Here is a 24,550-nt window from a genome sequence, read left to right on the forward strand (position 1 = left end):
AACACTATCAATAAACTTCAAGAATTGAATACAACTACTGATACTAGAGAATCAGGTGAACAATATCTTCAAGTTCATGGATCCAGGCCAATAAAGCACAAATATTCTAGAACAACTCAATTACCAAATTTCTGTAACCTCTCTGAAATGTGCCTTCCCCCTTCTAAAATATTTACATGTGCAAAAAATAAAAAAATAAAAGCTAAAAGGAGGTATAAAACCCCCAAACACACAATTATTATAATAAAACACTATCACATGTAGACTAACAAAAAACCGAAATAGTAGGATTTCAGGTGTTTTAATTATTTTTACTTTCTCCTTATCATTGTTCTCTCCATCTCTTTCCCTTTTGTAGTGTGAGCGATGAGATCCAGGGCTTCCCACATACTAGGGAAGTGCTCTTGGGAACAGGGGCATCCTATCCTCTTAAAAGCCTTTCTATTTGTGATTAACTTATTCAACAAATTTACTGCAGGTACCAGGTAAGAATATACCTTCAGCTAAATTGAAATATCATAAAAATTTCTATGAAAGCATACTCATCTTTAATCTTTGGAAAACAAGCTAAATATATAAACAATGACAATAATATTTAGTAAGAAACTCATAAAGCTGAAAACCATGAGGATTTTTGTTTTACCTATCTAAGGCATAGAAAAAGAATACAAGGTAAATAGTAACATTTAAAATGAGTACACAGGCAAGAAGTTAAGTTCATTATGATATGATATGGGCAGCACATTAGGCTAAAAACAACTTGTAGCCAGGCGTGGTGGTGCACACCTGTAATCCCAGCGGCTTGGGAGGTTGAGGCAGGACGATTGCGGGTTCAAAACCAGCCTCAGAAACTTAGTGAGGCCTTAAGTAACTCAGCAAGACTGTCTATAAACAAAATACAAAAAAGGGCTGGGTATGTGACTCAGTGCTCAACTGCTCCTGAGTTGAATCCCTGGTACAAAAAAAAAAAAAAAAAAGTAAAGGATACTGAACATTTGGCTAAGAAAAGTCTGCCAGACAAGAGTAGTCCTTCAGACTTTTGCATTATCCCATCATCTCTGATACATCATGCTCATTTCTATTAATTAAATTCAATCTATAAACTCGGATCCCAAACACACCTAAACCTCCTACTTACCTATAGAACAACTTGTCATTGCTCTGATGATAGAGAGCAATCTACATGAGTTCAAAACTGACAGTATTACCTTCTCCTATTCCCCCAACCCCCACAAAATTTACTTTCTGCCTCACCCATCCATACTATTCACCAGCCCAATGAGAAACCAGGTTAGCTTTCCAGATTCCTCACTGTATACATCCAAAGTCTTGTTGAGTCTACTTCTCCATGCTCCACTGTGAATACAGATGGCTTGTACCTTGTATTACTTTGGCACTGCACAACTCCATGGGTACTGACTCATATTAGTTACAATATGAATATCGAGTTTTAGAGTGGTACACTACATCCCCCTCCATGTCTTTACAGTGATCCTACAAGACATGCTCTCAATAAATTCCCACTGGTGCAGTATAACATCCTTAACACAGCCTAGAAAGCCTTGGCTAATCTGCTGTTTCCTTGACTTTCAGTTATCCCTTTCCACTTTCCCCTTGAACGGGAATGATTTCAGTTTTTCAATTTAGATTTTTTGTACATGTTACACTTCTATCCCCATCCTTATTCTTTCTAGTCTTGAGTTTAAATGTCACCTCCTCTAGAAAACCTCTTTTGAACCCGTTGGAACTCAGGAATTCAAAATCATCCGAACTTAATATCATTAAACACTGAATCTGGAATTAATTGTTCACTGTTTGATTTCCTATCTACAGCAGGGTGTTCTTGTGTCTTGTTCACTCCTAAATCCCCAATACTTACAGAAGTATCCAGCACAAAGAAGATGCTTAAATTTACCTGCTCAAGAAGAGACTGTAGATGTACTTCAGATTATTCTGGTATTCAAATGTTGCTCAGATTACAATGAAAATAAGTGTTAAGAATACTACTTTGAAAGCTATTAATGCTGTCCACATCAGTGTTTAGTGCATTTAAGTATATCAGAAATAAAAACAATTTTTCGAGAAAAAGGCTTTGTGATAAAATAAACGTGACAGCCTTAAGAGAGACAACCTTTCTTAACATAAGGAAGTGAATATAAGTTGGAGTGAGCAGTAGCCCATTTGCTTAAGATAGTGGGACCTATGCATACTGTAAAGTAGACAGAAGGAACCAAGAAAGATCCAAGACACAGAGCAGAGGAGAAAAACTGTTTGAAGAACAAGGTACAAAGCCAAAGAAAAATGCCCTCTGGAAAAGTCTGCCTTTACCAAAAGAGGTTTATCTTCCACACAAACAAAAAGATAACAGCCTGCAGTCAAGTGAGATATTCTCAACAGGTAGGTAAATTATGTCCAATGGCTACAAACCTCTTACTATAAGCTTAAGACCACGTCCTTAGGGTGGCAAGAATGCATTAGACAATTTAAGAAAAACTGAGAAAGTTTCAAGTATTTACTGTGATAATAATTTGCCACAGAGTCAAAGAAGAAAAAATAGAAAACTTAGAACTAAGGGCCTAGCTGAGCAATACTTAGGCAGATTCAATTTTAAAAGCCTTGTAGAGCTTTCTAAAACTATCCTGTATATTAAACTGATGAGAAAAAGCAATTTAGGATTCAAGAGGTATTTAGAACGAATCAAGTCAAAACTGCTAACAGATGATTTGAACAGGAAGAGATAAAAGGGATTAAACCAAAATTGTTTATAAAGAAAACCAACTTCTGTGACAGCAAAAGGAAACAAAGAGGGGGATGCAAGCTTCTATATTTACCTCCTGGAGAGATACTAAACTGATATTTAGTATAGGCACTAAAATTTCCAAACTTGCATGTGCTGACTACATCAGTCATTTTGTTAGGACGTTAGCATATACGCACAAAAAAGTTTAATTCAATTCTATGTATTGATTTAAAACAAACACAATCAGATTAATAGAGCTATCCACAATTATAAAGAAAATAAACCTAGGCTGGGCAGAGTAGTGTATGCCTATAATCTCAGCAACTCAAGAGGTTAACACAGGAGGATCACAAGTTTGACCAGCCTCAGCAACTAAGCAAGGTCCTAAGCAAGTCAGTGAGACCTTGTCTGAAAATAAAATATGAAAAGGATTGGGGATGTGGTTCAGTGGTAAAGTACCCCTAGGTTAAATCCCCAGGGGAAAAAGAAAAAAAAGTAAACCTAACCTTGGTAAAAAGTTTAACTGGATCATAACCAGTTGATTTTGCCCATTCCTTTGTGGAAATACGTTTTATGTCACCATCTTCATTAGATGCTCGAGCTCTGGCTTCAGCTTCTGTTGGTTCCCCTATAAAACAATAGTATTTTTTTTTCAGTGTAAAACTGAGCTCTTACATGTGGGGGGAAAATGTCACTCACAGAAGTCACTCAAAAGCAACACATTCTAAGTTCAAGAAGAAAGGAAAATAAAAAAAGTTATCAGCATCTTTTTGTGCTTCCCTTGAAGGTCACATGTATAATAGTTGAAAGAATGCTCCTGGGAACAACTCCTAACTGATATATTTCCCTCTATCCTGATAAAATGAAACTATCCTTTTGGTAAACACTGTTTTAAAGTTGAAACAACATATTTTAAGAACATTAAAAAAAAAAAAAAAAAAAAACCCATCACTTTTCTCTTAAGCTACCAATGTCAAATTAACGAAATAAAGAGAGCAGCCACAATAAGAAAACACGTCGAGGGGCTGGGGATGTGGCTCGCCTAGCACATGTAAGTTTTGCTGGGTTCGATCCTCAACACCACATATAAATAAAATAAAGGTATTGTGTCCACCTACAACTAAAATAATATTTAAAAAAGAAAATGTGTCAAATAGTTTACTCACATGCAGCTTCAGGGTCAGCTCTATCAGGTGACACTTCCTGATCAGCATCTTCTTCCCCAAACAATTGGCTGTTAAATTTAAGAACAGTAAGTATTTGTGAACATCAGGAAATTCTGAGCAAATGTAGTTAATTGTCCTACCTTTTTTTTAATAGATATCCCAGAACAGCATTTATTTATTTTATTTATTTTTATTTTTTTGTGGTGCTAGGGATTGAACCCAGGGCCTTATGCATGCAAGGCAAACACTCTACCAACTGAGCTATATCCCCAACCCATAATTTTCCTATTTCTGTCACAAACAACTAATTCAGAATATTTAATGTTTAGCAGGGATAAATAGTGAACAATGGATAAATTGCATTCCATAAACCTATGAGCATTGAAACAATCTGTTTAAACAGTTTGCATGCTAACATTAGCCACAACACAAATATGGCCAAATTTTAGTAGATTCTAGTGAATAGCTTTTATATCCCTCTGGAGATACCATTTTAACAGAGGAATAACATTTTAAAAGTATACTGCATTTAGTTGTTCAACATTATGTTCTAGGTGGGGAAATTCAACAGTGAAGACCCTTTTTTAGTGGTATTATTTATCTTTATGCATGATCTTTTAAGAAATAATAGAAAATTATTAAGCTGAGATTCTCCTTTATTACTCAAGTTATCCTAAAAACTGTTTAATAACTCTTATGGATATAAAACTTTCCAATCTTTCCTCAAGGATATGACTTAGGTTATCTTCTGATTCATTTTATAAGAAAATGCCCTTTGGTTGAATCAATTTAAGTCCCAACAATGGTGGTCTGAGAGTTCCTATTGATTTACATCATCTCTAGACTTAATGCTTTGTCAACTAGTAAGTGTAAAATGTATCTAGCTGTGTGGTCTTATGTCTAAATTTGTACATCAGTTGTAGGGTTAAACATATTTATTTATGTGTGTTGCTTGTTTGGATTTCCCTTTAAGGAAAAAAATGCCTGATTACCATTTCTTATTGATTACATCTTGCTTTTATTCTAGATCACAATTTTCAGCTGACTATCACAAATCTTTACTCCTACACAATGGCCCGTTATTTAATCCATCATAAAACATCTTTTGATGACAAAAGTATTTAAAGGATTTGAATGTTTCAATCTTTTCTTTTACCGTTAACAACTTGTCTTAAGAAAATTGTTCCCTAATCCTAAGGATGAAGATGTCTTTCTATAAGGTTTAAAGTTTTTCCTATTACCCTAGACTTAATTTTTAAAACAATATTTTTTTTTTAGTTGTAGATGGACACAATACCTTTGTTTATTTATTTTTATGTGGTGCTGAGGACTGAACCCAGTGCCTCACACATGCGAGGCAAGCACTCTACCACTGAGCCACAACCCCAGCCCCTAGACTTAATTTTAATATATTGCTTAACTTAGGACGTGAAAAAATTTCCCACAAGGATACCAACTTCCCTACTTTTTACTTAATCTATTCTTTTCAGCTCATATATACATATATGTGTGTGTATGTGTATCTATACACATGCGTATAAAATACTGTCATGAGATATATAATCTCTCACAATGACCTGTTTATCCCTACACTAGGAACATACTAATTAATTTTAGTTTATATTAAATCATGATATCTGTAATAGCAAATTACTCAAATTATTCTTCCCTGGGAATGTTTTGGCTCCTTAGGTTCTTTCCTTCCATATATCATCAACCAGTCCGTCTATTTATTGGTACTGGAGATTGAACCCAGGTGCACATCCCCAGCCCTTTTTTATTTTTTGAGACAGGGTCTCTCACTACATTGCTAAGGGCTTTGCTAACTTTTTGTGGCTGGCATTAAACTTGTGACCCTCCTGCCTCGGTCTCCTGAATTGCTGGGATTACAGTGTATGCCACCATGCTCAGCTCCACATGAATTGTTTGTGTGTGTGTGTGTGTGTGTGTGTGTAGTAAGTACATATGTATGTATTATGTGTGTGCTGGGGACTCAACTCAGGGCCTTGCACATGCTACCGATCACTGAGCTACATACATCCTAGACCCGCCAAAAGCATTTTAAAAAATCAGCTAAATAAGTTTCAATAAAATCCCTGATAAGATTTTAGTTGGCACTGCACTGAATCTATAATTTGGAAAAAAATGACAATATTGGGACTTCCAATTCAGACTCAGTCTCTATCTTTTCTTTGGTACTAGGGACTGAAACCAAGGGTGCTCTCCACTGAGCCACATCCTCAGCCCCTTTTATTTTTGAGATATGGTCTCACTAAGTTGCTCAGGTAACAGGCGTGTGTCACTGTGCCTCCTTTTCTCCTTTCATTATGTTACCTTCTTTTATTTCCAACAGTCATTTATTTACTGTATTGGGTCTTATACATCTTAAGATTCATTCTCAGGTACTTTATCCTGTTTTATGTTTTTATACTTAATTATCTGTTATGATTAGTTATATATGTATATATTTCTCTATTCTTTTTTTTTTAAATTTATTTTTTAGTTTAGGTGGACACAATATCTTTATTTTATTTTTATGTGGTGCTGAGGATCGAATCCAGTGCCCCATGAATGCTAGGCAAGCACTCCACCACTGAGCCACAACCCCAGCCCCTCTTATCTTTCTCACACTAAGTTGCCCAGGTTAGCCTGGAACTCCTATTCTCAAGTGATCCATATTGTTCTCCGGAATAGTTGGGACTACAGAGGACTACTGCTATCAGACCCAGCTTAGTTTATCTACTTTTAAATTACATTTTCTAAACACTTGATGTTGCATATAGAAATGCAGCATTGGTAAACTATCATTTCTAATCATTTGTCTATAGATTCTTTAGAGTTTTCTATGTAGACAACCAACTATATTGCATGCAAACGACCAGTTTGTTTTTTCCTTTCCCTCCTTTGAGATAGGGTCTTTCTATGTTGCCCAGGATGGTCTCAAATTCCTGGACTCAAGGGATAGGTGTTCATCACCGTGTCCAGCTCACCAATATGTTTTTTCAGTGTTGGGGATTGAACCCAGGGTATCATATATACTAGGCAATCACTTTGCCAGTGAACTATATACCCCAGTTCCTTTCTCAATTCTTAAGCCAATATTTTCCTTTTCTTATTGTGCAGGCTCAGCAGTAGAATAACCAAATAGAAGCAGCAATAATGGGCATCCTTATCTGAACCGTCACTTCAAAACATTTTTTAAAATGAAAGGAAAGCTTACATTAAGTACATGAAGGGCAAATGTGGGAGCAAGGTTTTGAACAATCTGGGAGTTTACACACCAAGAAGCTAAAATGCTTCATGTAGTAACGAACTACAGTTTAACATGAACTCATGTTTAGCTTACAATAGTTAGAGATGGTTAAAAATAGAAATATAGAAATCTTCAGAGACTTATATAAACATTTATTTTCTGTTCTATCAGCTAAGAGGGCCTAAAACAACACCCCAGTTGCATGCCTACACAGATTTGATTTTATAAAATCGCTGTTTGCTGAGAGCCATAGCTAAGTAGGTACGACACATGGCATTTCCTTGTCAGCCTACCCCATGTTGCTTAGAGGAAGGACTCTCCATTGTGGACCCAGGTCATTTGCAGTGACTTTGCATGAAAGGTGACCTTGCTCAAGGACCAGGGCGGATCCGGGATCCGGGTTTAGGGTGGATCGGGGTTTAAGGTGATTCCTGCTGGGAATAGGGCGTATCCTGCTGCCTCAGGCGCCTTGAGTTCTCAAGGGGATTCAGAGAGTATTTGGGATTCAGAGACTGGTGGAGAGTGTGGATTTCCCCCAGAACGTGCGTGTAGAGTGCCGGTGACAGCTGGGAATAAAGAATTGCTGTTTGAATCTACAAGGCTGTGAGTGGCTCGTGATTTTGTGCCCAGCCAGACTGCGGCAGCTGTTCAATAAAAGAAACTAGGATTCAAGAGAAATGGCTTGGGCTAGGGCTGTAGCTCAGTGGCAAAGTGCTCTGCCTAGCATGAGTGAGGAGGCACTGGGCTCAATCCTTAGCACCACATAAAAATAAACAAAATAAAGGCATTTTGTCCATCTACAACTATAAAAAAAATTACGAGAGAGAAAGAAAGAGAGAAATGGCTTATTCTAGGAGCAGGAAACATAAAATATTTCTGAAACATCTTGTACAGCCAGAAAGTAAGGAACTACTTAAAATAGCCACACACTGATGAGGGTATATCAAAAGAACACAGAGCCAACTGCAAGAACTCCCAAGAGCCAAAGCTAGAACAACTTGAGCAACAAAATAAAGTAATACTGGATTATAACCCAAAGAAAAAAAATATATTCAATGTTAACAAGTGCACATAAATATAAATGACTGAATAAATAATAATTTCAGGGGGAGAAGAGCCATGCATGGTGGCACAGGTCTATGGACCCAACTACTCAGGAGTCTAAGGCAGGAGAATCACTTGAGCTCACAAATTCAAGAGCAGCCTGGGCAACATAATGAAACCCTGTCTCAAAATAAAAGATGTGGCTCAGTGGCTAAACACCCCTGGGTTCAATCTCTTGTATCAAAACAAATAAACAAAAATAAAATGTACAATATGAGGAGGAAGAAAAAAAGTACAGTGGGGAAACCTAACAGCAAGATTATCAAGGCCAATATCAACAATCATCAACCATATTGATAGCCTATGCCCCCTGCTATGGATTAAAAATGGCACTTAATCACTGATCTCTCCCAATAACCCATAATCCCAGTCTTATCATGACAAAAACATCAAATTCCAATAGTAGGGCAACCAACAAAGTACCTGACCAGTACTCCTTAAAACTGTGAAGGTTGTCAAAAACAAGGAAAAACTAAGGAACTGTCACAGCCAAAGAGTCTAAAAAGACATAAAAGCTAATTGTAATGTGGTATCCTGGATGGGATCTTAGAAAATAATATTGGGGGCCGGGGCTGTGGCTCAACGATAGAGCACTCTTCCGGGACATGTGAGGCCCTGGGTTCAATCCCCAGCACCACATAAAAAAATAAAAAGATATTGTGTCCACCTACAACTAATTAAAAGAAAATAATATTGGGTAAAAAACTAAAGAAATCTAAAAAATAAGGACTTTAGTTAATAATGAGGTTTTTTTTTGTTTTTTGTACTGCCATTGAACCCAGGGATGCTTAACCACTGAGACACCTCCCCAGCCCTGTTTTTATTAGAGACAGGGTCTCGCTGAGTTGCTAAATGCCTTGCTAAGTTGCTGAGACTGGCTTTGAATTTGCAATCCTCCAGTCTCAGCTTACTGAACCGCTGGGATCATAGGTGTGTGCCACAGTGCCTGGATTAATACTGGTTTTTAACTGTTATGTATATATTGTACTAATATAAAATGTTAATGGGGGAATGAGGTATGAGGATACTTTGAAACTCTGTACTATCGTCTCACTTTTCTGTAAATCTCAATCAGTTCTACAAACAACTGCCAAATAAAGAAAGTTTGAGTGGGTTTTTTTTTTTTTTTTTAATATTTTTAGTCATAGACAGATCAAACCCAGTGCTTCACACATGCTAGGCAAACACTCTACCACTGAGCTACAACCTCAGCCTTGTTTTTTTTTTTTTTTGAGACAGAGACAGAGTCTTGCTATGTTGCTGAGACTAGCCTTGAACTTTTCGATTCTCCTTCCTCAATTTCAGGAATAGCTGGGATTAAAGGCATGCACCACAATGCCTGGAGAGTTTATTTTTAGTGAAACTTTATCAGATCTACGTTTACTATATATGGATACTTTTCCAAATGCATATATATTGTACCTTTTAATTTATTTTTTAGTTGTAGTTGGATACAATATCTTTAGTTAATTTATTTATCTTTTTATGTGGTGCTGAGGATCGAACCCAGGGCCTCACCCGTGCTAGGCGAGCGCTCTACCGCTGAGCCATAACCCCAATTCCCCAACAACAACAAAGACATGATAGCTCCATAATATGAACTTAGTATTCCTTTTTAAAAAATTTCTTTAGGCCTATTTACCCAAAATTGGGATATTCTTTGAAAATACACTGGAATTCATATACTGTAAAGTAACATAGGTTTGATGCACTATTCAAAATATGCTACTAAATTTGTCCAAGGTATGCTGTATTCACTATTTTCTTTTTGGTACCAGAGACTGAACTTGGGGGCACTAGACCACTGAGTCACATCCCCAGACCTGTTTGGTATTTTATTTAGAGACATGGTTTCAATGAGCTGCTTATTAGCACCTCACTTTTGCTGAGGCTGACTGTAAATTCTCAATCCTTCTGCCTCAGCCTCCTAAACTGCTGGGATTACAGGCATGAAACACCAAGCCCAGCTTATATTTTCTTTGTAAGTCAGTTTTGTAAGGTTTTAAAAATCAGCTTATCTAGGGGCAGGGAATGTGGCTCACGGTAGAGTGCTCACCTAGCACACACGAGACCAAGGGATCGATCCTTAGCACCACATAAAAAAATAAAATAAAGGTATTGTGTCCAACTACAACTAAAAAATAAAATATTAAAAAAATCAACTTGGGGCTGGGGATGTGGCTCAAGTGGTAGCGCGCTCGCCTGACATGCGTGCGGCCCGGGTTCGATCCTCAGCACCACATACAAACAAAGATGTTGTGTCTGCCGAGAACTAAAAAAGAAATAAATATTAAAAAAAAAAAAAAGATCTAACATGTTTTAAAAAAAAAAAAAATCAACTTATCTAGACCATTAAAATCGTCAATGTATTAACATTTTCTTCTCCTTTTATTATCCACTTTTAATTTTTTAGCTTAATATTTATTTATTTATTTTAGTTGTAGTGGACACAATATCTTTATTTATTTTTTACATGGTACTGAGGATCAAACCCAGCACCTTGCACGTGCTAGCCAAACTCTACTGCTGAGCCACAACCCCAGCCCCCTCTTTTCTTAATATCAATCTAATCTGTGCTAAAATTCTGTTCTTTCCTATTTGATAGTAAAACCTCCTAGGATTTTTATGCTCTTATTTCAACTATATCCTTCATTTTGTTATTATTTTATTCTGTGGTTCATGTTCTCACTTAAATTGGATCCTTAGGTCATTAATTGTTCAACCTTTCTTCACATATGTAAGCTTATAACTTTTCTTTCATCTACCATGTTCCATGAACTCTACTGAGTTTCAAGGTAGTATTTTCCACTATCATCACAAAGTTGTTTTGTGGTCCTAGCGATGGAATCCAGCGCCTTGTGCATGGTAGGCAAGCCCTCTACTACTAAGATATAGCCCAAGCCCCATAAAGTTTTAACTCCATTGTAATTTCTTTTTAAACCAATGGGTTATTTATAAGTATGTTTTCATATTTCCAAATATACTTATTTGTATTTATTTAGTTATGTGCCTGTCTCCAATATCAGACTAAGCTTCTTAAATTGTCTTTGGCATGCAATGAATGCTGTCTGAATTTAATTTAATCCAAGAAATACCATAGGAAACCTACTTAAGTGTCCCGTCACTGTATTTAACCATAAGTACAATCTTTGTAAGCTATTTAAATAAAAGTGATCTCATTTCCCATCATTAGTACTAAAAAGTATGTCCAGAAATACATATTCTCTTACTTGAACAAATACTTTGCCCAAACGATGCAATGAATAGGTTCTGAAGGTGTGTTACGAATTGTACAGCCAGGAAAAGTTCTCTGGGTTGGCTTAGGATGACATTCATAACACTCGGTCACACCCTACAAAATCAGGACATGAAAAAAATATTTATTTCAATGGTGGTTTTTCAACATTATAAGGTAATATAAACACTTCATTCCTTCACCTACATTCCTGTTTATGCTATCTAGGAAATTTTAAGATAATAATTTAATATTTAATAATACTTCAATATTTATCAACTCCAAGATCATTATTTTACAGATAAATAATCTCTTAATACAAAAGCTAATTAAATCAACCACAGTAACAGCTAAGAATAAGCCAGGACTCCTCTGATTCCTGGCCCAATGAACATTACCTACATCAAACCAATAAAAATTATTCTACCTCAATGTCAAATAAGAGAAGTTTGTGTTGATTGTACGAAACAGGAAAAAAAAAAAAGCTACCAGAAAGACAAATAGCTTTCCTTGACAACAGCCCAAAGGTGAAAATTTATTAAGCATTATTCACAGCCATACCTTTAAAATCTCATAAAAATTATGTAAACTAAAAGTATTTAAGAGCTACCTAGAAACATGGAAAAAATCCTAGGTATTACCAAATTTCGCTTGTTTTTTCATTGGCAACTCTTAACCTCAGTCCTATAATGCACACTGGTGTCTCAGGAGCACTGAAATGAGGTAAATAATGTCTTTCTAATTTATACTAAAGAATAATCCAGAAAATACTGTTTTAATATAAATTATAGCAAATTCAGGGTTTTCCCCCACAACACTATTTCTTGTGCCCTTGACCCTGCAACATTCTTTCTTTAGAGGCATAGCCACAAGCAGTTATGCTGTGTATTACCATGAAAAAATAGAACTACTGCCTTGATATATGAACAGACACTGAGAACCTCCATTTATTCAACTAAATTTAATACACACTAACAGGTACAATCACCTTTGTAGAATGATAATGAGTGAGCTTCCAGTGGCACTATTTAATAGTTGAAATAAATTAAATACTAACACAGATAAACTGCCCCCATCCACAAAACAAATAAGATAAAATCTGAAAATCTTTCTTCTTCCCTTTTTGGTGTGGGTGTGTGCACATGTGTGTTTGGTACTAGAGATTGAACCAAGGGACACTCTATCAAAGACCAATTATCTCCAACACTTTTTATTTTATCATGAGACAGGATCACACCAAGTTACCAAGGTTGGCATTGAACTTGTGATCTTCCTGCCTCAGTCTCCCGAGTAGGTGGTAATATAAGACTGTGCCACTGTGCCCAGCTAAAAACCCGCAAATTTTAAATACAGTGTAATTAGTGAACCCAGGGGCACTTTACCAGTGAGTTATACCCTCAATTCTTTATTTTTTTCCTGAAATAGTCTCGCATATGTTGCCAAAGCTAGCTTTAAATTTGCAATCTTACTGCCTCAGCCTCCCAAAGCGGCTAGGATTACAGGCATGGCACCACTGAGCCTGGCACTTCCTTTTCATAGTTTCAAAACTTCCCAAGCAATTCTCAAAATGTATTTTTGTTTAACTCTTTAAAATAACTAGAAGAAAAAAAGATCTGAACAGCAAATCGATCCCAATGTGGGGATTTTATAAAAATAGGTTATAAGCACACAGGTATTTGCTCTAGTATACTTTAGTTTAAGTGTCTGAAATATTTTACAAATACACCCAAAACAGTTCTCTTCAGATCTCCACATCCAAATTCCTTAAGACAAAAAGTAACCCTCAAGACATTCCTTAAGACAAAATGTACTTAGTGATGGGGACTGATAATAAGCACATGCTCTACCATTAGGCCATACCTCCAGCACAAAAGGTAACTTCTAGAAGGGTGGTTTACCATTTATCAACTACAGAACAAGGTGTAGTCTCAGCACTAAGAATTGTTTACCATAAATTTATTATGCTTGCAAGTCTAAGGATTTCAATGCATAAGTTTATTCAAACAAAGTAGCACAGATCCAAAAGATCTTTCCAACTATTGTCCTTTGGGGTATCTTATATAGCATCCTAATTTTGGGAGAATTAACCCATAGCTTTAAGCATCATGGTAAGTTTTATTTTTATTTTTTTAAAGAGAGAATTTTTTTTTATTATTTATTTTTTAGTTTTCGGCGGACACAACATCTTTGTTTGTATGTGGTGCTGAGGATCCAACCTGGACCACACGCATGCCAGGCGAGCGTGCTACCGCTTGAGCCACATCCTCAGCCCTCATCTTAAGTTTTATATGGCATGAAAATCCTTTTGTCTTGGATGTTAACCTGCTTACAGTATATAAACCCAAAGTTCATTATTTATTTTCTCCTTTTTTTTTTTTTTAGTATTGGAGATTGAACCCAGAGGTGCTCTATCACTGAACTACATCCCTAGACTTTTATATTTTGAGGCAGGGTCTAAGTTGCTGAGGTTGGCTCTGAACCTGCATTCCTTCCTCCTGCCTCAGTCACCCAAATAGCTAGGATTATAGGTGTGCACCACCAAACCAGGATCCAAAGTTTATTTCTTTCCTCCCTAAGGTCTCAAATAAATATTTGGAAAGTAAAGCACAAAACTCTTCTTTACCTTTTTGATAGTAGTTACTTGTCCAAGATAACCAGCAGTCCCACTCTCAATAAGAGGAACGTCAGCTGCCAAACACATCCTATTAACATGGTTTCGTGCAGCTAGAAGAAAAATATTAGTTAGCAAAAGAGTTTTTTTTTTTTTTTTAATATTTACTTTTTAGTTTTAGGTGGACACAATATCTTTCTTTTACATTTATGTGGTACTGAGGATCAAACCCAGTGCCTTGTGCATACTACATACTAGGGGAACACTCTACCACTAAGCCACAACCCCAGCCCCAGCAAAAGTGTTTTGAAAACACAAATTGGTTATCAATAACTACAATGAAATTTATCCATAACATTTCTCGTTTTTATTTTATGTACAATTTTCTAATGGCTATGGCTAGAGGAATTATAGACATTCTAAGACTCATTAGCAACGTCATAAATTTACTACAAGCCAGGTATGGTAACATGTGCCTATACGCCAGCAACTGAGGAGGCTAAGGCAAGAGGATCACAAATTGGAGGCCAGCCTCAGCAAGTTAGTGAGACCCTGTTTCAAATCAGAGGACTGGGGATATAGCTCAGTGATAAAAATGCATCCTTGAATTCAATCCCCAGTACTTTAAAAAACAAAACAAAATAAAAAAATTTACTCCAGGAAAAGCATACCTAGAAACAATTTTTAAATTCTCAAATTCCAAAGTGCTAGGGCTGGGAGTGTTAGCCTGCTGAAGGTCCTGGGTTCATTCGATGCCCAGCACTGCAAAAACAAACACCAAGGGGCCGGAGCTATAGCTCAGTGGCAGAGCGCTTGCCTAGCATATGTGAGGCACTGGGTTCGATCCTCAGCACCATGCAAAAATAAACAAATAAAATAAAGACATCCTGTCCACCTACAACTACAAAAAAAAAAAAATCAAAGGGCTACCTTTTTCTTCTACTGCTGTACTATTCTACTGTAATTATAAGGTAATACATATAAGTAAATAAAGAACAATTAAGGCAGTTTAAGGTTAGGAGAGAAAAGATGAATCAGGTTAAAAGAATCATTCAGGCTTTCAATGTTTTTTCTTTTGGTATTTCTGGCCTAAAATTATTACAAAACTTATCTGACAAATACTTTTACATGTGGAAGTAATTACAGGCAAGTAATATTATTCAAATATTTCCCCCCACATTCCAAACACACAAACTATGACTGGTTATACAAAATTGGGTTATATGAAATACCATCCTGTGTTGTAAAGGGCTTGAATACGATATTAAAATGTGTACATTTCTTTAGGCGCAGTGTTGCACACCTATAATCCCCATGACTGAGTCTTGAGTTCAAATTCCAAGTTCAAAGCCAATCTCAGCAATTTAGTGAGACCCTAAGCAATAGCAAGACCCTGTTTCAAAATAAAAAGGACTGGAAATGGGGTCCAGTGCTTAAGTGTCCTTGGGTCAAATCCCCACAAACCTCCCCCTCCCAAAATTGTAATACAATCTAAGGGAGCCAGGTGTGGTGATAACACACCTATAATCCCAGCTACTCAGGAAGCTGAGGCAAGAGGATCTTAAATTCAAGCTCACTCTGGGCAATGTAGCAGACACCATCTCAAAATTAAAAAACAAAGAAGTTGGGGATACAGCTCAGAGGTAGAACACTTGCCTAGAATGTTTGAGGCCAAGGATTTAATTCCCAGTACCACCTTCAATCCAGTCTAGTATCTTATATAGCACTGGATACACTAAAAATAATCGAAGGCCAGGCACAGTGGCATACACCTGTAATCCCAGCAACTCAGGAAGCTAAAGCAAAACGATATCAAGTTCAAGGGCAGCCTCTGCAATTTCATGAGGCCCTACAATTTAGTGAAACCCTGTCTCAAGATAAAAAATAAAAAAGGCTGGAGATTTAGCTCAGTGGTAAAACACCCCTGGGTTTAATCCCCAGCACAAAGGAGAGGAGCTGTGCCTTTTAACTTTAGCACCCTATCATCTCATTCCCCAAACAATGAACTTTTATCCTTGATGGCACTTTTTAGAATTATCTGAGAAGCTTTAAAAATGCTGTTCAGTCCCCCTTATAGTGTTTTAACTGGTCTTTAATGAGACCTGGAGAGTCATTTTTCTTAGGTCCCCACACAAAGTCACACTGTATTTAAAGTGTGCCACCAAGGAAACAAACTCATCCACATACACCCCTTTATTTACACCATGTGGTCAATTAGTAAAGTATATATAATTGCTGAATTCCTGCCTGGAAAAAAAATCATTTCTAGAAAAAATTGCAAGTGACATGCTTTTTTGTTTTTGGGTTTTGGTACTGGGAACCAAACCCAGGGGTGCTTTAAGACCGAGCTACATCCCTAGCCCTTTTAATTTTGACACAGGGTCTCACTAGATTGGTGAGGTTCTCACTGAATTGCTGAGGCTGGCCTTGAACTTGCAAGCCTCCTGCCTCAACCTCCTGAATCACTGGGAGCCCAATTGGAAAACTTTAAACCTGGTCTTACTTCCTTTTAGTTCTCTAAAGTTCTAACTCATAAAAAAAATTTAATACTAAATTTCTTAAAAGCTTTAATATGGGGAAGGGAAAATACAGGGATGTCAAAATAGTAAAATGATCTTACCTCTGTTATCTAATGCATTCATGACCAATATAAACTGTCGAAAAAATTCCACATTATAGTCTGGGCTACAAAGCAAAACAAAAAGATCAACAAAACCAGCCTTATATACAATCTTCACAGTATAATACAAAATTCAGAAAAGTGTAATAAAGTAACAACAGCAAAATATAACTGATGTTAAGAATATATACCATATAAAAGGGGCTTGGGCTGAGGTTCAGCCGCAGAGCACTTGCCTAGCACATGTGAGGCACTGGGTTCGATCCTCAGCACCACATAAAAATAAGTAAAATAAAGGTATTGTGTCCAACTACAACTAAATATATATATATATATATATATATATATATATATATATATATATATATATATATATAAATAAAAAGAACATATACCATATAAAGTCTGACTTTTTCCAAACATAAGTAAATTAAAAGAAATTATTTCCCTCAAATTCCTATGCTTTTTGGCCAGCTACCTCGGGCATAAGAATAGTATCTCAAACTTAACAGAAAGATGGCATGACCTCACTAGTCCCACCAGGCCTTCTCAGGGCAGCCAAGTGCCTGGGAACATATAAAGAACACATTCCCAGGATCTGCTTGGCCTATGGCTTCACTCCACATGGTCCCAATCAGGCAGGACTCAGGCCCCTAGGGTCTCTGCTTTTAGCATGCTGGGAAAACAACACAGGATAAGAGGGTTATGGGGCTATAGGCAGGTCTGTAGACCAAACATCTAGAGGGAAAAAATAAGTTGAAGATACAAATGCCCTTATGAGAAAGCCTAAGGCTGTCTCTAATTCTAGTATCTCAAACAAAGACTATTTGTGTGTATGTGTGTTGCTGAGGACTGCTCCCAGGGCCTTGTGCATGCAAGGCAAGCACCCAACCAACTGCCCACAAACAAGGAGTATTTTTCATACCATTTACTTTTGAGCTAGACAGCAACTGTAGACAAAGGATAACTTAGGGGATGGGGATGTGACTCAGTGGTAGAACACTTGCCTAGCATGCCCAAAACCCTAGGTTCAATCTCAGCACCACATACGAAGAAGAAAAAAAGGTAATTTGTACCCAGAGTTTCTTTGTTCCATGCCTCCCACATTAAATATTTATTTATTTCATATATCATTTATATATTATCAAAATTATTGACCCACTATAATTCCCAGTGTTAAATTACCACATTAGAGTATTGATAAACAGATTATTTTGGACGGAAACCTTTTAAATTAAACAAGCAACCGTTAAAATCAATCAGAATGAAATATACTTAAACATGTCTGAATTATTATCTACAAGGAATTTTAAACATCTTATTTTAATTAGAACTGAGTGCAATGTCACACGCCTACAATCCCAGCAACGTGGAAGGCTGAGGTTGGAAGATCATCGGTTTAAAGCCAGCCTCACCAACTTGGGGAAACCCTATCTCGAGATAAAAAATAAAAAGGACTGGGGATGTAGGTCAGTGTAAAGCACTTCTGGGATCATTTCCTACTATGAAACAAGCCAACAAAAATATATATATAAGATCTTTCCTAAGTGTCCAAGTAACTTATTTATTAACAATATTTAAATCTTATTACTTATCTAGATCATGTAAACATACATAAACTGGTAAAATACCACTTAACTTACATGGGCACAAACTACCAGATTTTTATTATCCTAGAAAAACCTTTTTAAAAAAACATAATGATCTGGGCACACATATCTGGGTAATAAAAATAACATGCTTAAGCTTAATTAAAAATTCACAGCAAATACAACTTCACAATATAGTAATTAGAGCATACTTCATGATGCTGTCATGGTAAGCTACAATATTAGCTTTCGGGTAAAACTGCAGTACACTTTCTTTGGCAACCTGGAAAACAAACAACAGTAAATTACTATAACATTTTTTTGAATATACATTTGAAATGTACTTCTGGCAGACACAATTCTGGTAACTCACCTACTTACCCAGTAGTCTTATTTATGTTAAACACTAACAAAATACAAAAATGTGATAAAATTTCATTAAGATTAAACTTCATCATATTTATAAAACAGGACAACCTTCTCCTATACCATAGCACATCCACTTCTGTATGAATGGTAAGCCTCAGGAAAAACATAAAATGTGAGGACAGGGTGTAAATTAGTGATAAAGTGCTCAGGTAAGTAAGTGCACATAATACCTTAGGTTCTATAAGGAAGAAAGGGAGGGAGGGAGGGAGGGAGGAAGGAAGGAATTATATACAGGGCTAGGGCTGTGGCTCAGTGGTAGAGAGCTTGCCTAGCATGTGCAAGGTCCTGGGTTTAATTCTCAATACTGCAAAAAAAAAAAAAAAAAAATGAAACGAACAAATGTGTACTGCAAAAGCCAAGTGTCAATCAAAAGAAACCTTAAATAACCATCTACACAAGTATAAATACAAACTACAATGATACACAGATGGTTGTTTTGAGTAGGGTGTAGTGGCACACGCCTGTAATCCCAGTGGTTCAGGAGGTTGAGGAAGGAGGATCTGGAGTCCAAAACCAGCCTCAACAATTTAGCAAGGCCCTAAGCAAGACCCTATAATATTGGAAAAAAAAAAAAAAAAGCTTATTTTGAGAGGAAGACCTCACTTAATCCACTAAGTCTAAAGGTTTAGCAAAGTATCCCTGGAGAAAGGAGCCAAAATATGAAAAAGAAAAGAAAACTGGGAATTGGACAAAAGGACTGACAGAGAGAAAAGATGCTTTAAGCATAGAAATCATGAAGATTGTAGCTTCTCTTGCTACAAAGAAGAGCCAACCTCTAGGGGGTACAGGAAAACAAGGCTATGGAAATCAGAAATTTAAATATGAAGAAGACACAACAAATCACCCCAATTACAGGATTAAGTAGAACACTTCTATTTCCTTGGTAGACCAAAAACAGAGGGCTAGTCCTCCCTTCACTTCCATCTTTTTATTCTCAGCACAGCTTAAAGAGATAGCTTTAGGGGCTGGGATTGTGGCTCAGCAGAAGAGTGCTCACCTAGCATGTGCCAGGCCCTAGGTTTGATCCTCAGCACCACATAAAAATAAATAAAAGAAAGATATCATGTCCAACTACAACTAAAAAATAAATATTTTTTTAAAAAATAAATAAAATATTGTGTCCAACTACAACTAAAAAAAATAAATAAATAAGAGATAGCTTTACCCATTTTCTTCCTCTTGTAAGAAAGGCAAAAATTAAGCCATTATGGCTCACTGTCCCATCAACATAACACCTAAAAAACTTAACTTGGGCAAAATATACCACTATGGTAACCTTACAATAAATACTTACAGAAAAAACATATTCCTTTAATAGGTGAAAATAATAATATTCATTAATATTAATGTCACTGACAAAAATCATAAGTTGTATAATAAGCTCTAGATTATGATTTCCAACCTATTCTAATGCTCCTGTGTCAATTTCATTAAAATATTTGCAGAATTGAAAACTTGGGACTTAATGAGTTTCATAAATAAAAGATTCATCAAAGGATTATAGAAACAGTATGAGAAATAGTTACCTGTGCCTTTGATCTTCCAACATGTTTCTTTTGAAACAAAAACTGCCTGTTGAGGTTACTGACATCAATAGTGTCCAGATCAATCTACAAATGCATAAACCCCAGATAAATTACAAATATTGTGGTATGTTTGAACAATATCACTATCTTAAGCATTTATAACCTAGAATTTTTTAATATTTGCTACATAGCAGAGAAAATGCTTTGCAGACCAATTATACCAAAACTGCTAAATTGTCAGGAACAGTGGCATACACCTGTAATCCCACTGATTCGGAAGGCTGAGGCAGAAGGATCACAAGTTCAAGACCACTGATTCGGAAGGCTGAGGCAGAAGGATCACAAGTTCAAGACCAGCCTCAGCAACTTAGTGAGGCCCAGTCTTAAAATTCAAACAGAAAAAGGTTTGGGGATGTGGCTCAGTGGTTAAATGGCCCTCATGTCTATCCCAGGTACCTCCACCCCTGCAATGAAAAGAATGCTTTTTGTTTATTTAATCATCCTTATAAGTACTTCAGAAAATTTCTTTGAAGGCATTAAAATATATATGATTTACTGAAAATATAAAATTTAGCTTGGCATGGTGGTACATGTCTAATCCCAGCTACTTGTGAGACTCAGGCAGGATAATCACAAGTTCAAGGCCAGCCCAGGCAATTTAGTTAAGACCCTGTCTCAAAATGAAAAACAGAAAGGGGTGGGGATGTGGCTCAGAGGCAAAGCACCTGTAGGTTCAATCCCCAGAACCATGAAAGAAAAAAAAAAAAAAGTGTGTGTGTAGATTAGTGAAGATATAAATTTATATACATACATATAAATTCTAAATCTCAATCTAATTTCTTTCAAATCCAATATAAATTTTACTGTGCCCTGTTCTTTTTATTAAATAATATGTGACTACCAGATTTACTAAATTCTTGCTGCCTTCTTTAATTCAAGCCTACATTTATATACCAAATTTCACTTACAATTATTACTGAGGACTATAAAAGAACTTTTCTACATATGGTTAAAAAAGTGTCATGTTTTAAGTCTCATCTAATTGCTGCCTAAAAATATATATGAGAACTATAAGAAGGCCCGGGGTTGTAGCTCAGTGGCAGAGCTCTCAACACTATGTAGGAGGCCCTGAGTTAGAACTCCTATACTGCAAACAAACAAAAAAGAATAAATAAGGAGCCTGATGCCATGGCCCACACCTGTAATCCCAGCTATTCCAAGAGGATGAGGCAGGAAGACCACAAGTACCAGGCCAGCCTAGGCAATTTAGCAAGACCCTATCTCAAAAATTTGAAAAATAAAATAAAATGGGGTTGGAGGTGGTGCATGCCTGTAATCCTAGAGGCTCTGAAGGCTGAGGCATGAGGATTGAGAGTTCAAAGCCAGCCTCAGCAACAGTGAGACACTAAGCAACTTAGTGGGACCCTGTCTCTACATAAAATACAAAATAGAGCTGGTGATGGTGGTTCAGGGCCCAAGTTCAATCCACAGTACCAAAAAAAAAGGGGGGGGGGGTCGTGGTGATGGTGGTTGGGGCTGTAGTTCAGTGGTAAAGTGCCCGTGTTCAATCCCCAGTAGCACTCCCTCAAAAAAGTAAATATAAGGAAAAAATGGCCGCAATAATTTAATTTCAGTTCAATAAATTTAATAAACAGTAATCAAATGTTCTAAGTGTAGCTGGGCAGGTGGGCTATAACGACAATCACAATTACTGGGGAAGCTGTAGCAGGAGGATCTCAGGTGGAGGCCAGTATGGTCAACAGGAGAATCTACCTCAAAAGAAAAAAACCACACAGGGCTGGCGTTGTGACTCAGAGGTAGAGCGCTGGCCTACCATGCCTGAGGCACTAGGTTCAATCCTCAGCACCACATAAAAATAAAATAAAGATATTGTGTCTACCTATAACTAAATATTAAAAAAAAGAAAAACCACACACAAAAAATTTTATGTTCTAGCTTTTTTTTCTTCTTCTTGGTACTGGGGATTGAACTCAGGGCCTCAGGCATATTAGGAAATCGATCTACTATTGAGCTACATCCCCAGTCCTCATATTCTAAAAAAATTGTGACAAATCCTAACAGTTTTAGTCATAATTTGTGAACACTGTCAAAACATATAACCATCTAAGGATTTATTTGTACTTCTAACTTTGCTACAAAAATTAAACCAAATAAAAATGTTAAAAAATATAACCTTTTATTTTTCAGGTTCCCACATCACTCTTTGGTGGGAGGGGTGCTGGGGATTTGAACCCATGGACAGCAGGGCACTGTGGAAGCATGCCTGTAATCCCAATGGCTCGAGAGGCTGAGGCAGGAGGATTGCAAGTTCAAAGCCAGCCTCAGCAACTTAGTGAGGCACTGAGCAACTTAGGAAGACTTGTGTTTCTAATAAAATTTTTTAAAAAGGGCTGGGGATATGGCTCAGTAGTTACGCCCCCCCCCCCCCCAGTTCAAAACAATAACAACAAAAAACATAAACCCAAGGGTAATAATTTACCAATGAGCTTCATCACTAGCCCCCAACCCCTCTTTTTGAGGCAGGGTCTAAAAAAACTGGTGAGAATGGCTCCCCTTGACCTTGTGATTTTCCTGCCTCAGCCTCCAGAATTACTGGGAAATTCACTATCTTATCTATTGCAAAATGCTTATTTTAAGAAAGTACCAGTATTTATCAGCGTATGTGAATTTGCGGTACAGAACTGGATGAAAAACTAAGCAAAGAAAAACGTGTATATTCCTTCCTTCTAATCAGTCCTTAGTTCAGTCTGCTACCTTTCACTCTTTTATTAGAATAGTCTGTCTCCTCTACTTTTTTCCCTCTTCACCTTGCCGGTACACCTTAAGTGTACTTAAACTCACATCCAAGTTCCAGGTGTTATCTCCAATCTAAGAGATAAATAACCTGACTTACAATTACAGTAGCTTTCTGTCATTGTATACCAACGCAAAAGTTAAAACCCTAAACACATCTTGAATGAAATAAGCGAGTGTATCTATGCTGTACTCAGCGGAGGAGCGCGAGCCCCAAAGGAGTCCTGCCACTTTGCTTCGTGACCCAGGGTAAGTTACTAAATCCCATTGCATCTCACTTCCCTCATCTGTTAAAAATAAAATGAGATGAAAACAGTGCACACGCATGAGATGGTGGTAAAGAGTAAATGAATTAGTATAAACCGCTCCAGACGAGCGCTCGGGACGTGGGGCTGCTGTGAAAGCTGTCCTCTGGGTCGTAATTTCTGAGTTAGGGGAGACCTGCAAATTAGAGTCACAACATCCACGAGACTCAATCTTCTCCTTCACTCCACTGCAATTGGGAAACAGTTTCAAAGTGAAAAGGTACGAGGCCACTTCCATCGCTTTGAGACGCCACGAACTGGCGCTGCAGGGGGACGGAGGAGGGGGGGCGGGCAGCGGCCCCGCGACGGAGCGTCCGGAAGACCCGGGCCCGCGGCCTCTCCGCCTCCGGAGCAGGCCCGACGTGCGAAGGCGCGCCCCGTCCCGGTCGAATAGCTCCCTCCACAGAGGCAGCCACGACCCAGGACTTCTTGAACCGCTCTCGGCGCCCCCAAATCCGGTCCCGAACTCTGGGCCCCAAGCCCCCCGGCCCCCGCACCGCAGCCCGCCATTCAGCCAGCGCGCGCCCGGCCCTCACCAGGTCGATGTGAGAGAAGCCGGTGAGCACAAGGTTCTTAAGGAGCTCGCAGCCGATGCCGCCCGCGCCCACCACCAGCACCCGGCCCCCAGCCACGGCCTCAGCCAGCTCCCGGGGAAGCCCCCGAGACAGTGCCATGGCGGGACGTCCACGAGCCGCGGCGGAGGCGGAGGCGGGAGAAGTGAGCCGCGCCCGGAAGCGGGTGGGGGAAGGGCGGCCGAGCTTCCGCTCCTGCGCACTGCGGCCGCCAGTCGGCGCCAGGCAGGCGGAGTCCCGGGTCTGCCTCTGATGTGGTGTGTAGTGTCCCCTGGGCCCAGGCCTTCCTCTTTGCGAATGGCTCCGAGACCTCCAACGGTGAAGAGACCTGTAGTGCTTCTCATATATGTGCACAGACCGGCTTTTCCACCTGAGAAGCCTCTTAAGATCTCCTTTTAGGCAGCGGTTTGAATTCCCAACCAAGACATTATTTATGGGTTGGAAAACTGCCCCTATATGTAAAGAGCTCTTACAAATTAATAAGAAAATATTGCAGAGCAGCAACTTAGCATGTGTGAGACTCTGAGTTTGAGTCCCAGCATTACAAACAACAACAAACATGCAAAATCACACTGGGATTGGTTTC

The 24,550-nt window shown here is 37.9% G+C and overlaps 1 protein-coding gene across 4 annotated transcripts in view; it reads right to left on the reverse strand.

Annotated features, from left to right (window-relative positions):
* Uba2 (ubiquitin like modifier activating enzyme 2) overlaps positions 1-24,124 on the reverse strand; it is a 45,923-nt gene extending 21,799 nt beyond the window's left edge. For 2 of the 4 annotated variants that reach the window (XM_071605224.1, XM_071605223.1), the window contains exons 1-8: positions 23,929-24,123; positions 20,274-20,357; positions 18,531-18,601; positions 16,730-16,794; positions 14,122-14,222; positions 11,494-11,615; positions 3,907-3,974; positions 3,247-3,368 (exon numbers count right to left, since the gene is read on the reverse strand). In XM_071605224.1, coding sequence (XP_071461325.1) covers positions 3,247-3,368; positions 3,907-3,974; positions 11,494-11,615; positions 14,122-14,222; positions 16,730-16,794; positions 18,531-18,601; positions 20,274-20,357; positions 23,929-24,066 — 771 coding nt within the window. In that variant the 5' untranslated portion in view covers positions 24,067-24,123. Of the gene's footprint in view, positions 1-3,246; positions 3,369-3,906; positions 3,975-11,493; positions 11,616-14,121; positions 14,223-16,729; positions 16,795-18,530; positions 18,602-20,273; positions 20,358-23,928 lie in introns of all 4 variants that reach the window. The other 2 variants (XM_027941450.2, XM_071605225.1) reach the window with 2 other exon arrangements.
* Positions 24,125-24,550: the final 426 nt, after the last annotated feature.

This window comes from Marmota flaviventris, chromosome 18 (genome assembly GCF_047511675.1).
Source record: "Marmota flaviventris isolate mMarFla1 chromosome 18, mMarFla1.hap1, whole genome shotgun sequence".
NCBI lineage: Eukaryota > Metazoa > Chordata > Mammalia > Rodentia > Sciuridae > Marmota > Marmota flaviventris.